This window comes from Telopea speciosissima, chromosome 4 (assembly GCF_018873765.1).
Source record: "Telopea speciosissima isolate NSW1024214 ecotype Mountain lineage chromosome 4, Tspe_v1, whole genome shotgun sequence".
Taxonomy (NCBI): Eukaryota; Viridiplantae; Streptophyta; class Magnoliopsida; order Proteales; family Proteaceae; genus Telopea; species Telopea speciosissima.
The window spans coordinates 28,993,616-29,009,403 of record NC_057919.1 but is presented as its reverse complement, the minus strand read 5'-3'; the positions used below and the strand labels follow the sequence as shown (position 1 = coordinate 29,009,403).

General features: G+C 42.0%; 1 protein-coding gene and 2 long non-coding RNA genes across 3 annotated transcripts; all 3 read left to right on the top strand.

The window, feature by feature from the left end:
- The first annotated feature begins 1,356 nt into the window (after window positions 1-1,356).
- On the top strand, window positions 1,357-4,936 carry LOC122660544 (pentatricopeptide repeat-containing protein At5g55840). The gene is made up of 2 exons (XM_043855908.1): window positions 1,357-4,810; window positions 4,902-4,936. The coding sequence occupies exon 1, from the start codon at window positions 1,414-1,416 to the stop codon at window positions 4,708-4,710; it is 3,297 nt and encodes a 1,098-aa protein (XP_043711843.1). The 5' UTR covers window positions 1,357-1,413; the 3' UTR covers window positions 4,711-4,810; window positions 4,902-4,936.
- A 132-nt stretch (window positions 4,937-5,068) lies between these two features.
- On the top strand, window positions 5,069-9,575 carry LOC122660546. The gene is made up of 3 exons (XR_006332707.1): window positions 5,069-5,169; window positions 5,457-5,490; window positions 9,564-9,575. It is a non-coding gene; the product is annotated as an uncharacterized LOC122660546 (long non-coding RNA).
- LOC122660545 lies at window positions 6,454-7,766 on the top strand. The gene is made up of 2 exons (XR_006332706.1): window positions 6,454-6,598; window positions 6,983-7,766. It is a non-coding gene; the product is annotated as an uncharacterized LOC122660545 (long non-coding RNA).
- Window positions 9,576-15,788: the final 6,213 nt, after the last annotated feature.

Sequence of the window (15,788 nt, the reverse complement as noted above, 5' to 3'; positions counted from 1 at the left end):
TTCCGCTCTAATCTCAGTAGACCCTTGACTGTGTCTTCGTTTCTGCGGTGGAGATTTGCTCCTGTGCGTTTAAAGTCTAAGGTTGCAACTCATGAACTCTTCCCCAACAACGGTACGTTTTCGAACTGAATCCATCAAATTTTGGGGTCTGTTCTTTCATTTATGTTATGTACTCAGCGGATTTGTGTTTTCTTTCTTATCGATTGCCCCCCACATTGAACGGGTTTTCATGTTAAGAAAGCTTCAAACTGCCAATAGTCCTCTGCTTTTGTCAATAGTGAGGAACTCGATTTTATTTTTCAAATTAATTTTAAATTTAAGTCTGGTCAGAACTTTGGTTTCTGGATCATGAACCTAAAACGAAACTGAAACTTATTTTAGTCCCGCGAGCATACTCAGCTCACCTCAGTTTGTTGAGGATTTTGTTCGTACACTAAATAGACATTAACATTGTCAATCAAATGCAGCTTTTTAATCATGTTTTCTCAACTTCTTTAGCATGTAAAACTCTGGGTTGACTCAAATTCGTACTCCCTAACACGGGCAAGGTGGCTATAGCACCACTACAGTTATGGGTTCAAGTCATGATGTCCTGAAATATAGCTCATGTCATTTCTTCTTCTTCCTCCTTGCAAACTGCACTCACACCTCATGTTTTATAAGATTAATTCGTAGATTCTTACTCTTTCTATCTACAAAATTAGAATTTATATGGAGTTAAAACAAAACAGCACTGATTTATCTATAGTTCCAACAGTTCTTTAATCTAATAAAAAGGGGCGTACCCAGTGCACGATGCTACTGCGGGTTCTGGGGAGGTTCATAATTTACGCAGCCTTACCCCTTTGTTAGAGGCTGTTTCCAGACTCGAACCCGTGACCACTTGGTCACAATAGTTCTGTAATCTAATATAGATCATTAACCTGAAATCGGAAAATTCATCTCCCTTACTGCCCAATGTAAAATTGGAAGTTTTTCTGTAATATGTAAAATTTTTGCTGAAATATTGAACTAGGGATTCTCCAAAAATAGCAAAGATTAGGTCATGATGTTACATTGACGAATGAAAGAAAATGGAGCTACAAGCTTCTTGATTTTGTAGTTACTTTTTGGTACAAGTAAGCTTATCTAGAGGGTCCAAGCCTGGAAGGGCCATGAGGGCGGTGGGGGTGGGGGACACCATAAAGAGGAGGAGTGCCTATAGCATAAGGTGAAGCAGGAGAGTTGATCCGATGACGTTCTGGGACCCCACACCTACTTGAGGGATACCACCAACTGTGCTAGGAGTTGTAGTCTATTGGTTTATTTATTTATTATTTCTATCTTATTTCCTCTTATGCTCTCCCCTCTCCCCCCTAAAGACCTATTTGTTTTCCCTCAGTTTTCTGTTGTGTGAAATTTTTGTAACATAACATGCTTTTTACTTCTGAAAACTTGTTGGAAACAGACAAAGGCATGGAGAATAGCATCTATACCATTCTCACTATTCACCGCTGGGAATCCTTGAATCAAATGAAATATCAGTTGGCTTCTCTTAGAACCATCCATGGAAAACTGGCATTGAAATTCCTCAATTGGGTCATTCGACAACCAAGTTTGGAATTCGATCACCTTATCCATATATTCTGCATCACAACTCACATACTTGTTAAAGCTAGAATGTATGAACCTGCAAAATTGATTTTGCAACATCTCTCTCAAATGGGTACTGGGCCGCATCCTGTCTTTGCTGCTCTTATGGCCACCTACTCACGTTGCAACTCAAACCCTTCAGTTTTTGATCTTCTGATTAGGATTTACATACAAGGAGGAATGCTGAAAAAAGCTGTAGAGACCTTTCGATTTATGGTTTGCAGAGGATTCAAGTCATCAGTAAATACTTGCAATAATGTCCTAGCTGCATTGGTGAAAGAGGGTAGAGTAGAGCGCATATGGCCTTTCTTTAAGGAGATGTTAGCTGGTGGCATTTGCCCTAATGTGGGTACTTTCAATATACTGTTAAATGTGCTCTGTCTTGAAGGAAATCTTAGGAAAGCTAATTATGTATTGAGAAAGATGGAAGAGACTGGTTATATCCCTACAAGAGTTACTTATAATACCCTGCTCAATTGGTACTGCAAGAAGGGTAAGTTTAAATTGGCTTGTGAGCTGATTGATCGCATGGGTAGTAAAGGTATTGAAGCTGATGTATGTACATATAACATGTTCATTGACAACTTGTGTAAAAACAATAGAAGCGCGAAAGCTTATTTGCTGCTGAAGAAGATGAGGAAGAAGAGACTTTCTCCGAATGAAATTACTTACAATACTCTTATTAATGGATTTTGCAAGGAAGGGAAGATTAGAGTTGCTACTCGTGTTTTTGTTGAGATGTCGAGTTCTAATCTTGTACCAAATTGTATTACGTACAATGCTTTGATTGATGGGTATTGTCATGAAGGGAATCTTGAAGAAGCTTTGAGACTTTTGAATGAAATGGAAGCAATGGGACTGAGGCCTAATGAGGTTAGTTATGGATCTGTTTTGAATGGGTTTTGCAAGGCTTCCAGGTTGGATTCAGCAAGATGTCTTCTTGACTGGATGAAGATGACTGGCATTCCTGTTGGCCATATGGCATATACAATGATAATAGATGGGTACTGTAAAATGGGAGATCTCAACGAAGCTATAGAATTGCTCAATAGAATGCTGAATGTTGGTGTGGATCCTGATGTTGTCACATATTCGGTGCTTATAAATGGATTCTGCAAAGTGGGAAAGATAAACCATGCAAAGGAGATACTTTGCAAAATGCATAGAGCTGGAGTTTTGCCCAATAAAATTATATATTCTACTATAATCCACAACATCTGCAAGCATGGAAATGTTGTTGAAGCAATGAAGTTCTACGCAGGTATGACTCATTGTGGTCATTATGTGGACCTCATTACATGTAACACATTGGTTGCTTCTCTTTGTAGATGTGGGAAGTTGGTAGAGGCTGAAACCTTTATGCAACACATGGGTAGGATTGGCCTAGTTCCTAACTCCATTACCTTTGACTGTATCATAAGCGGCTATGGAAGTATAGGTGACGGGTTAAGAGCATTTTCCTTGTTTGATGAAATGATTAGATTAGGCCATCACCCAAGTCCTTTAACCTATGGAAGCTTGCTAAAAGGACTATGCAGGGGAGGAAATTTGGAGTTGGCAAAGAAATTCTTCCATAAACTCCACTGTGTTCCTTTCGCTGTAGATAGTGTTCTCTATAACACATTATTGGCAGGTGTATGTAAAGCAGGGCAGTTGGAGGAGGCAGTCGTGCTATATGACGAGATGGTACAAGGTGGAATACTTCCTGATGCTTACACGTATACTATTCTTCTCAGTGGGTTTTGTAGGAAGCAAAAGCCTCTTGCTGCAGTTTTGTTTTTTGGAAAAATAATGGAAATGGGATTTTTACTTCCAAACCAGGTCATTTACACTTGCATGGTTGATGCTCTTTTCAAGGGTGGGCTGCCAAAGGTTGCTATGTTTTTATATGGAGAGATGCTGGAGAAAGGCTTGTATCCAGATACAGTTGCACTGAATGCAATTATTGATGCACACTCAAGGATGGGAAAGATGTGGAAGGTGGATGGTTTTGTTTCCACATCAATCAACTCAACTTTCTCATTTAATCTGGTTTCATTTAACATTCTCTTACATGGGTATTCCAAGAAACAGCTATTTACAAGAATGTCTGTACTCTACAATGCCATGATCAGAAGGGGTTTTATGCCAGATAAACTTACACAGCATTCCCTAATTCTTGGACTTTGTCAATCCAGTATGCTTGACATTGCTGTTAAATTTGTAGGAAAGATGGTAATGGAAGGTAATATTCCGGATCAGCTGACATTCAACATGCTCATTACCAAGTGCAGTGAAAATGGTAATATGCAAAAGGCTTTTTATCTGTTTAACTGCATGCATAGGTTAGGTGTCATGCCTGATGGAAATACCTACAATTCCATTATTAAAGGACTCAATAGAAAGTGTTGCTTTCTAGAATCACATATTGTTTTGTATGAAATGTTGGAGAAGGGTTTTTTTCCTACTTGCAAACATTATATTACTTTGATTAATGGAGCATTTCGAAGGGGGGATATAAAAAGAGGATTCAGGCTAAAAGAGGAAATGGAAGCACTAGGTTTAGGGTCTCGTGATGTAGCTGAGAGTGCTCTTGTTAGAGGACTTCTACGGTGTGGGAAGATTGAAGAAGCAATGCTAGTTTTTGATTGCATGCTTCGTACGGGATTGGTTCCAACTAATGCTACCTTTACTACTGTGATGCACAATCTGTGCAAAGAAGCTAACACTGTGGAAGCGTTGAAGTTAAGGGGTTTGATGGAACTCTGTGGAAAAAAGCTTGATGTTGTTGCTTACAATGTCCTCATAACAGGTCTTTGCAACAATGGTAATGTTGCTGTTGCCTTTGAACTGTATGAGGACATGAAGCAAAGGGGTCTTTTGCCAAATCTCACCACTTATTCTGTCCTCATTGATGCTATTTACAGAAAAAGTGATCTTTTTAAGGGAGAAATGTTATTAAGGGATCTACAAGATAGGGAATTGATCTCTCCTGACGGGAATACCAGGGATTTGCATGACGGGTTGATGTATGCTATGAGAAAACTAAATTTGTTGAGGCATAAGAGAAGGAAATGGGACCACAAAGTCTGTAGATAAGGTTGAATTGCAGCATTAGCTAGCTTGCTAAAGTTCCACTGGTTGGTGATGCTGGGATCTGGTTCTTTCTTGTGTAATCAACAGGGATGCTCAAAACTAGGTATGAAGCATGTAATGCTGAGTTGCTGACAATTTGAATCTTTTATCCTTGTGATCTGTGTTGAAACCTACTTATCCTGATGACTTTTCAGAGGTTAAAGCACCCATTGTTCGTGGATTCAATGTCTAAAATTTTATTTGAGCACTATGTCCCGGTTTTAGTAGTGGTATGTTCTAGTCTTCCCCCCATCTGGTAAATATTGTAGGTTAAACTATTGTGTAATACTGAAATATGTGGAAATTACATAGCTCTACCTTATGGTTTTCAGGAATGAATCTGCTCAGAACTGGCTGAGATCCCATTGATTGTTATGCAATGCTTGGAGGACATTTTAAGCTTGTATCCAAGTTTTCACCGTGGTATGTTCTAGACTTCTAGTTTACTTCCCCCACCCCCTCCCAGTTAATATTTAAGTTTAACTATAGTTGTCAAGGCATCGCCTAGGTGTCTCCTAGTTGGCACCTAGGCATCCAGGCACCCTTTGCTGGAAAGGGCGTCTTGGTTGCCTAGGCCTTGTTGGTGTCACGTTGGTTTTTTCCCTCCTCCAACGCCAAGGGTCGCCTAGACGTCGTGACAACTATGAGTTTAACTACTATCAAACACAGTTGTAAGCGGAAAGGTTACAGCTCTACCTTATGGTTTTTAGGAATGAACCTGTTTATCACTGGCTGAGATATCAAGTTGCAACTAAATGTACCACGTAAGTGTGTTCATTCATTTCATTTTATGTTTGTTAATACAAAAGGATGTAGCATGAATAAAATTGGTTCACAATGAAGAAGTGAAGAAGTGCCCAGTCATCGGATGTTGGTGTAAAGAGAAGTCTTAGTTCATATGGGGTCATCTTGCATGTGTCCAGAGTCTGTTTTGCATACTTTGCAGCCTTCTTTCTCATGAAGGTAGTTTTTATGGACTGATCGTTAATTCTGGACATTGTGAAGTTCTGTTTGTTTGCATTCTTCTTTCTCATGACCGTGGTTTTTTGCTTGTTATGTTATTATTTTATATTAGGTAAATAAACTCGACGACGGGGGCAGGTGTCTTCAAGTAATTCAAGATGAGAGGGAGCTTTTAGGGTACATCACTCACTTTGTTTGTCAGTTCCAAAGACATTAATGTTAAACTGGATGGCCTCGATGGCCTTGGGAGAAATGATGGTCGACTTAGGCTTGAGAGCAGAAAAGCTCATGCATTTGGAGCTTCCGTTCTGGCCGTCAATAATTGCAGCATTCTCCTGCACCATTGCTAAGGAAAGTTCGTAAACAAGTAAGAAAGATTGGACGGGGTTGCAGGGGAGGGAGGGGCGGGATGGTGGAGAGGGTGGAGCTGGGCAGGGACAGGGGAGCGCTGGGTGGTGTTCTATGGCTTGGTAGAGTTGCAGGGAAGGGTGGGGAGTGGGGTAGTGTGTTGGAGAGTGAGAGCGGGAGGTGGTGGTGGTGGAGGTGGTGGCAGTGGCTGTGATGGTGACGGTGACGGCGGTGGTGGTGGTAGTGGCAATGATGTAAAATTATAATTGGGGTATAATTGGAAATATGAAAGTAGATACCTCAAACATAAATTGTGAAACATTAGGTATTTTGCATGTAATTTCTGTAAACGTTAGGTACCCTAGATGTCATTTACCCATACAAAAGGATGTAGCATGAATAAAGTTGGTTCACAATGAAGAAGTGAAGAAGTGCCCAGTCATCTGATGTTGGTGTAAAGAGAACTCTTAGTTCATATGGGGTCATCTTGCATGTGTCCAGAGTCTGTTTTGTAGACTTTGCAGTCTTCTTTCTCATGAGGGTAGTTTTTGTGGACTGATCCTTAATGTCATTGTGAAGTTCTGTTTGTTTGCTTTTTATGTTATTATTTTATATTGTAGAATTAGATGTCTTTGTCCTTGATTCACAGAATTGGAGTAATGTATTTGTGCATCAATGATTCTGTACCCTCATCTCTCTCTCTCTCTCTCTCTCACTCACTCATATCAGAATGACTAATTTGAACGATAACACATTAGGCTGTCTGATCTTCTATTTGCTTGCATGAAGTTGTTGTCTTATTGCTGGCCTCTATTGAAGATTCTTTATTTTGGAATTGTCAAGTTTAGCTCATACCTCATAGTTTGGTTTGCTTGTTGCTTTAGGAGTGTGCATATGATGGGGTTGACTGCTGGCTTCTTGGAAGGGGCTGCAATCTGACACGCTGCTACGAGCAATTGGTGTTCTTGCTTCACCTATTGCTGATGCAAATAAGAATTATTGGGGAACTGGATGAGAAGGTCATAACGTGGGAATTCATGTTGTACAACCATTTTGACAGTATGCATGACCAATACAAAACAGGGATTGATATCCTTCGTCAAGAGGGTTTGTTGGGGACTTCGCTGGCATTGTTTGCCAAGCCTGGTGTGGCCGTTCAGAGATTTCTCAATGTCATGTTATGAGGTTTTGCTGATGAGCATTGTGGTTTTTTGGATGCTCTCTTAGGAAAGATCAAGGATTATTGGGAAAATCACTTTCTATGATTCTAAAGGCACTAAAGCACTTCCAGGTTTCTTCTTAAGATTCCATGAGTTGTTCATATTTCAAAATTTAATGGAGAAGTTGGAGCTTCTAATTTGTGGATTCCAAGAGGTTAATAGGAGTTGGTTTTCCTTTTCAAATGTTGCAGGAGATTGTATACCCATATTTTCTCACAAATTTTGAATCATTGCTCGGTCTTTGCAGTGGTTGATCCGAAATCCAATACTGTGTTTACTGGTGCACAACTACTTTGGTGTGTCATTATCAAGGCATTCAACATCTTAAACATGCCAGAGTTGCTGCAATTTGGCACTGAAACGCCGAAGGTAAATGTGATTGATAGCTTAAAACTGTCTCAATTCTATTTTTTTTTCTCTTTTTTATTTTAAGAAAATAGTTTCCGAAGGTTTTCTAAATATGATTGATAGCTTACAACTGTCTCAATTCCAGTTTCTCTCTCTCTCTCTCTCTCTTTAATTTTAAAGAACGTTTCCTATATACTGGTGGTAATTTGGAGTAAAAAATATTAATCTCCTGAAAGTTTGCCATTTGGCTGGTTGGTCCACTTTTCTGAAAAACAAGCTTTTTGATTGCAGTATAAGTTAATATTCTCGAACATTCCCTAGTTTTTGAGATATATTAGCGTGTTAGTACCTAAAAATAAAGAGATGTACTAGCACGTGGAGGCATTAAGTTGTGCTATTGTAACCATCAGGAAGGGTGCTTCATGCACTGGGACGCTCTTTTTCTTAATTGAGAAAGACAAATTATTTTATTCCCCATCATAGTTGTCAAGGTGCCGCCTACGCAGCGACACCTAGGCGACCAGGCGCCCTCCTCCAATGCTTGGGGTCACCTAGATGCCATGACAACTATGTTCCCTATAGATCAAAGCTTAGTAATTTATAATGTTAAAAATAAAATCAATTACGTTGTAGAATTCAGAAACACATCTGATGCAAACCTAAGAGGGTAAGCAAGCCAAGATCGAATCTGGAAGAGGGTTCTGATCTGAATCTGGTTTGAGTGGGTTATGCGTAGGTATGATGGAGGTTGATGGAGGGTGGCTGCAGGGATGGATGATGGACATGATGAGGATGATGATAGATGAACATGAAGATATATAGGTGGCAGCCTAGAGTCCCACTAGTTGCCCAACCGTCGGAGTCCCACCTTGATCCCATTTGAGTCTCACAGGCAAAAGTTCTCAAAGAGAGCAATTTGTTTTCAATTCATGGTTGCCTTTGAAAGCAGCCAGGACTTGCATTATATAGAAATGGAAATCTTGAGTACAACACAATAACATTAAAGATACTCTTAGAATTCCAAAACCTCTTTGAAATTCTCCATACATAGAAAACAAATCCATAACATTGAACCTCACTCCCAATACATAGAAAACATAAACCAAGAAAATCAACTAACTCTTGGAATTTTAAAAGACACTAAGAAATTTTATAGGACTCTTAAATAAGCCTAGTAAATATGAAAAGTGCCTTGGAATACAAAAGTCAAGCACTAGAAACTCGGAGAACTAAAGAGAGATTCTAGTAGCTTCCTAGCAAGGCCACTAGATGCACATCAACAGAACCGCAGGGACAGAAATGCCCTGGCCAGCCTAGGCCGAGATTTATGGGCTGGGCTTGGGCGTGGGCCTGTGCAAGTATTTTTTGGAGAATAGGCATGCTGGCCTATTGGCTGGTGGATGCCCTGCATCAACATCAATCCTCTAGCCATATAAACTCTATAGTGAGATGCATTATCCTAAGGTTCCTTGGTGTATGTTTTTTGTTAATGATGCTGTTTTGGTGGATGAGAGTATGAGACAAAATCAGGGATTAATGGCAAGTTGGAGTTACGAGAATCAACCTTAGAGTCAAAAGGCATTGAGATAAGTAGAACGAAAACGTTGTATATGGTGTGTAACTTTAGTTACATAAGGACAGATAATGAGGGGGTGAAAATTGATGAGAGAGAGAGATTCCACAAACTGATTATTTTAGGTATTTGGGTTCAATCATAAATAAAGAAGGTGAAATGGAGGATGATGTTTCACAGAGAATTAAAATAGGATGGATGAAGTGGAGAGGGGCATCTAGAGTGTTGTGTGATCGATTTATTGCTTTAAAACTTAAAGGAAAATTTTATAGGACAGTCATACGACCGACTATGATGTATGGTGGGATTTTTGAGCAATTAAGAAGCATCATATAGATAAACTTAGTGTAGCTGAGTTCATGGAGCAAGAACTCAGCGAGATCTCGCCGAGATTTCGCTTGAAACTCGCTTTTTGAGATGGCGCGACGAGATGAGTGGCGATACAGGCTGATTACAATATCTCGCCGAGATCTCAGCCGAGATTGAGAGCTCGGTTTGACAGAGATTTCGGTTCAATTAATCACTGGGCCCTTTATAAATAGTCCAGATCTCGACCGAGACCAGTCGAGATCTCGCTAATCTCGCTGGTCAAGGCAGAGAACATACACCCCGACCCAAATTGCATGGTTTTGCTCCCATTTTCCACCGGAAATTCATTGGATTGCGCGGAGAACCTGCATCCAACATCAAATTTGCTACATCTACAATAAATTCAAAGAAGTTTGGAGTTTTCCCAAAATCTATTTTTTTTCTTCCAAAAAATGTGTTCAAATCTTGGTGGTTGGTTGCCAAATTACACATATTTGGCCAATCTATGACTTCATGGAGTCTAAATTATTTTTCTGTTATTTTTTTTAAAAAAAATTTCTGGAAAAAATGAATTTCTTGCAAAAACAAATTGAAAAAATAGGGTCAATGGTGATTGATTGGAAGTGATTTTTATGTCGTTGGACGCCATTGGATACTCTACGGCCTCACTGAGTCACTTTATTTTTTCACCCATAAATTATTTTATTTTATTTTTCAGAAAATATAAAATATGACAAAAATTCAAAAAATATCAAATATTAAGGAAAAATATATGTATTGGTTGGAAAATTATTTGCAACATATGTGTTATATGTCAAAAATAAAATGGTGTCAAATGCATCTTTCCATTATAATGTTTTATACTTTAAGGTATAATTATTTTTAATAAAAATTATAAATTTTATTTTTAATTAAGAAATAAATACTAGAGGTAGAGGATAGATTATTTTAGGAACTTGACATTATGTGTAATAGATACTAATAAATTAGTTTAAGTTTTTAATACATTACTTTTTTTTACGTAACAGTATAAAAAGTAAGAGATTCGCCGTTTAAATTTCAGCAAATGTGGCTCCTCACTTTATGGAGTTTGTGAAATGCCAGTGGGGTAAGCAGGTTGTTGGTTCGCCACTCTCAGTGTTGTTCCTCAAGCTTAAAAACCTGCGGCATGCTCTTCGTGGGTGGAATAACGAAGTGTTCGGAAATATTCATCAGAAGGTTAAAGAGGCAGAAGATGCTGTGTGTAGGGCTGAGTTAGACTCGGAGCTGCTCAATAATGATGAGGCCGGGAGGGACCTGGAGGAGGCCAAGAAAGGTTTGCAGGGGGTTCTTTTGCAAGACGAGATATTTTGGAGGCAGAAGTCGAGGGTCACTTGGCTCAAGGAGGGGGACCGGAACGCGAAGTTCTTTCACGCCATGGTGAATATTAGGAGGAGGTCGGCTGGCATCAGCAAGATCAGAGGCAGTGATGGAGAGTGGACTACGGACATAGAGGAGATCCAATCTGAGGCAGTTCGGCATTTCTCAGGGATGTATGAGTCCCAGGGATATGTGGTTGATGAGGGCTTGTTGGAGCTGATCCCCAAGGTGGTGATCGATGCTGATAATTCCTCTCTGATGTTGATCCCCATGGAGGGTGAGGTGAGAGCTACGATTTTTGCTTTGTCAGGGGACAGTGCGCCAGGGCCGGATGGTTTCTCAGGGGTTTTCTTCACAGCCTGTTGGGAGGTAGTAGGAGGCGATGTCTGGGCAGCAGTGAAGGATTTCTTTAGGGGAGGTGCTCTCCGTAGAAGTTTTACTTTGGCCAACCTAGTGTTGATTCCAAAGAAGGGCAACCCTGAGTCATTGGCGGATTTCTACCCGATTAGCCTCTGTAACTTTGCCTACAAGATTCTAGCAAAAATTATGACAACAAGGTTGGCAGGGCTACTTCCATCATTAGTGGCAGAAGAACAGGGGCCTTTTGTGCAAGGCAGAAGCATTCATGATAATATAGCCATGGTTCAGGTGGTAACTCAAGATCTGAACCGCAAGACAAGGGGTGGCAATGTGATTCTCAAATTGGATATGGCAAAGGCTTACGATCGCCTTGAATGGGATTTCCTGTGGTTGGTCCTCACCCGTTTTGGGTTTGGGAATGACTGGATTGCAATTATCAGGAAAACTGTGGAGAATTGCTGGTTTTCAATTGTGATGGGAGGAAGGTAGTCTGGGTTCTTTAAGTCTTCCAGGGGGTTCGGCAGGGAGACCGACCCCCTCTCTCCAGCTCTGTTTATCTTGGCAGAAGAGGTTTTGAGTAGGGGATTGAAAGGGCTTTTTACGGAGGGTCACGTGGCCTTTTACAGACTCCCGAGAGGGTGTCCTGGGGTCTCTCACAGCCTGTTCGCAGATGACACCATTATCTTCTCCCGTGGGTTGAAGAGGTCTCTCAGGCATATAATGAGGTTCATTGGAAGATATGAAGGCTTCTCAGGGCAGCTTGTTAACAGGCAGAAGAGCTGCTTTGTGTTCGGAGACAGGGCCACCGCGGAAGCGGCTCGGATGGTGGGCTTGGTTACTGGATTCCCCAGGAGGTCGCTGCCCATCATGTACTTGGGGGCGCCCCTCTACTCGGGTAGGCTTAAAATTTGTTACTTTGATGGGTTGGTGGAGAAGATCAGGAGCAAAGTGGTGGGCTGGAAAGGGAGGTTATTATGTGCAGGGGGGAGAGTAACGTTGCTTAGGCATGTGCTCAGCAAGCACATGCCTATTCATGTACTCACCACACTTGACCCCCCTAAGGCGGTCACTCGAAGGATCTATGGGATCTTGGCTAATTTTCTTTGGGGCAGCTCTGAATGGGGTCCGCAGACACTGGGTGAATTGGCAAAAGGTGTGCAGACCCCTAGATGGAGGGCTTGGAATTTGGCTTCTCGAGGACGTAGGCCTCTCTCTTAGGCTTAAAGGCCTGTGGAAAGCTATGTTAGGGTAGTCGCTATGGGGCAGATTCTTCAGGGCCAAATATTTCAAAGGCTTGCATCCGGCGCTTGTAGGGCTGGAAGGAAATGGTTCCAAAACTTGGTGTAACGCGTTGAAGCTCAAGGGATTCATGTTGGAACGGTCAAGGTGGCTGCTTGGGGAGGGCAAGACGCTCTTTTGGCTCGATAACTGGGTAGGGGTAGGGCCCTTGATTGATTTTGTTGATAACGGCATACTAGTTGAGTTGGATCTGTGTGTGAAGGATGCACTGGACGAGGAAGGGAACTGGAGAAGGGAAATTTTAGGCATCATTGATTCTGACGCTGTCCGGAACAGCATCATCCTGGGGAATTTTGTGCTCTCGGACAGGGAGGACGTTTTGGTTTGGTCCCCGGCCAGCGATGGGTGCTTCTCTACTAGGTCGGTTTGGCAGGAGGTCCAGCAGGGTTATCCTAAGGTCCCCTTTGCCAAATGGATATGGAATCAAGTGCTGCCCACTAAAATGGCTTTCTTCTCTTGGCAGCTCCTCATTGGCAGGATCCCCACGGACGACTCCCTCATGGCGCTTGGTATCCCCCTAGCATCCAGGTGCAATTGTTGTGGTCTGCCAAGGAGGGAAACAACGGATCATGTCCTAGGTTCGGGTGTTGTGGCGGTAAAGGTCTGGCTCTTCTTGTCCAGGCTTCTAGACATCCCTTTCCTACCTTCTCAGGATGTTAGGAGTCGAGTAGCTCTGTGGCACGAGGCAGCAGGATGTGGAAGCCTCAGTGATTATATTACAGGGATTATGCCTGACTTGATTTGTTGGGAGCTTTGGAAGGAGAGGAACAACAGAAGGCATGGGGAGAGACGGCGCGCTGCGAGAACAATTATTGAGCGGATTGGAAGCTGGGTCAAGGAGGTGAGCCTGCCCTCCAAGATAGGGCGGCAGGGGTCCGCTAGGGACGATTTAATTCTTCAATGGTTCGGCATCTTGGCCCCTCCGATAATGCTGAATTGCCCCCGCCCCATCTACTGGTGCCCCCCTCTTCGATCAGTTAAGCTGAATGTGGATGGTGCTTGTAAAGGAAACCCTGGCCGGGGTGGAGGAGGGGGAGTGATTAGGGACAGGAATGGTGTGCTGATGGCAGCGTTTGCTAATTCTTACGGTGACTGCACTAACGCTTTAGCAGAGCTTAGAGCCTTGAGAGATGGGTTGCAACTGTGCCAGGATCTCCAATTGATGGAGGTGGTGGTTAACTCTGATTCAGCCAACACAGTCAGAATGGTAACTCAGAAGAAGTGTATACGATGGAAGGGTTGGTACTGGTTTAACAAAGCTTTGGAGCTGATCTCTACGACTCATGCTCAAGTGGCCTTTGCATTTCGCGAAAGCAATAGAGCAGCGGATTGGATGGCTAATCACGCTTGTGATTTGGGTTCCTCGGTCACGTACCTCCAGGGCAGGTTGCTAGGTGGGAGCTTTGCAGGTATCATTAGAGAGGACAAGGCAGGAATGCCTTGCTTTAGATTTTAATGTGCAGTTTTGTCTTGTAAAGGGAGTGGGCTTTCCCCTTCTGAGGGCTGTGAGTGCGGTGAGCTTTGGGCTGAGGTAAGGCGGTATGTCCCCCTCCTGTATTCTTTGATTTTTTTATTGGATACGAATAAAAGCTAGGGGCTGCCCCGGGTCCCAGATAAGTTCGGGTTTAAAAAAAAAAGAAAAAAGAAGAAGAAGTAAGAGATTTGCTACACAATGGCTGACCATGGTGAGATAGCATGGCAACATGGAGACCAAATGACGGCAAATAAAAAGAAATTTAAGTGTCGATATTATGGGAAGTTGCTTAATTTTGGAGGGGCCATTAGATTGAAGCAACATTTGTTTGGTGGGTATAAGGATGTGGCCAAATGCACATAAGTTCCTTATGAGGTGCAACAGGCCATATCAAAGCACTTAAGAGGAGGAAAATTAAAGAAGGTTGAAAGGGAACGACAACAACGAGAGTTTGATGAGGCAGTGTTAGAGAGAGTAGCAGTAGAGGTCGATGCATATGACTCTGACAGTGATTATAGGCCTCTTGGGGATTTCCAATCAGAGGCTGAGTGGAGACAGTACTAGCAATCTGTGGCAGCTAGTCAAAAATCTTTGCATTTTGAAAATATGAGGACATATGAGCAGGTAAGAGGAGCTGGTGGATTTGGCTTAGCTGCAACAGAGCCAGTGCAAGGAAGTGAGAGGAGGAAAAAGCATAGACATGGAGATGGGGAGATTCCTCCTCCTTTTAGGAGAGCATAGGGTGTAAGGGAACCCCAACCCCATGACCCCCACCCAGACCATGAGCATCTTCCCCAGATCCCATTCTTCAGCAGGATCCTACCATATACAGGCCAGAAGATGCATATTAGCCAACCATCCCATAAATGTTTGGTAACAAACAAGATGCAGTATGGGAAGCCATTAACAAGTTTGTGTTCTATAACAACATCCCACCTAATGTAGATCAGGGAATATATTATCATGCATTCCTCGACGCTGCAGGAATGAAGGGGCCCACACCATATGAATTGATGAATGTCTACTTGCCAAAGGAGGAGTTGGAAGACTATATTGACACATTAAAGCCAAGGTAGGAGACATAAGGATTTACCATTATGGGTGATGGTTGGACTGGGCCTACTAGACAATCTATTATCAACTTCATGGTCAGTTGAAATGGTAAGACAATCTTCTTGAAGTCTTTGGATGCATCAAAGGACAAAAAGGATGCTACATTTTGTACAAGGAACTAAAGAAAGTTGTAGAGGAGGTAGGGCCAAAGAACGTTATCCGAATTGTGACAGATAACAGTTCTAACTTCAAAAAGGCTGGAGAGAAGCTGATGAAAAAGAAAAACAAGAGGATCCACCTCTTTTGGACACCATGTGTTCCGCATTCCATTGATCTAATGCAAAAGGACATGGGGAAGAAAACTTTGGTAGCAAGTGTAGTTAGGAGGTTAAGACAAGTAACCACTTTTGTATATAACCATGGTTATGCATTACAAATATTGAGGGAGAAATGCAATGGTGATTTGGTGAGGCTTGGTTTTACACAATTTACCACCAACTACATTGCATTGAAGAGTTTTCAGACGAAGGTTGTCAGTCTGAGGTCTATGTTTGCCAGTGAACAATGGTTTGGTTGGAGGGGGTCGAATACGGACGAAGGGAGGGTAACACAAGAGACCATCGCAAGTGACCAATTCTGGCGTGATTTGAATAAAGTAGTTGCTATATTAGAGCCAGTGGTAAAGGTACTAAGGATGGTGGATATAGAGAAGAAACCTACCTTGGCCCACATTTAT

Excerpts from the sequence above, each read along its gene's own strand:
- LOC122660544 (XM_043855908.1), top strand. The coding sequence starts at position 1,414 with ATGCTTTTTACTTCTGAAAACTTGTTGGAAACAGACAAAGGCATGGAG.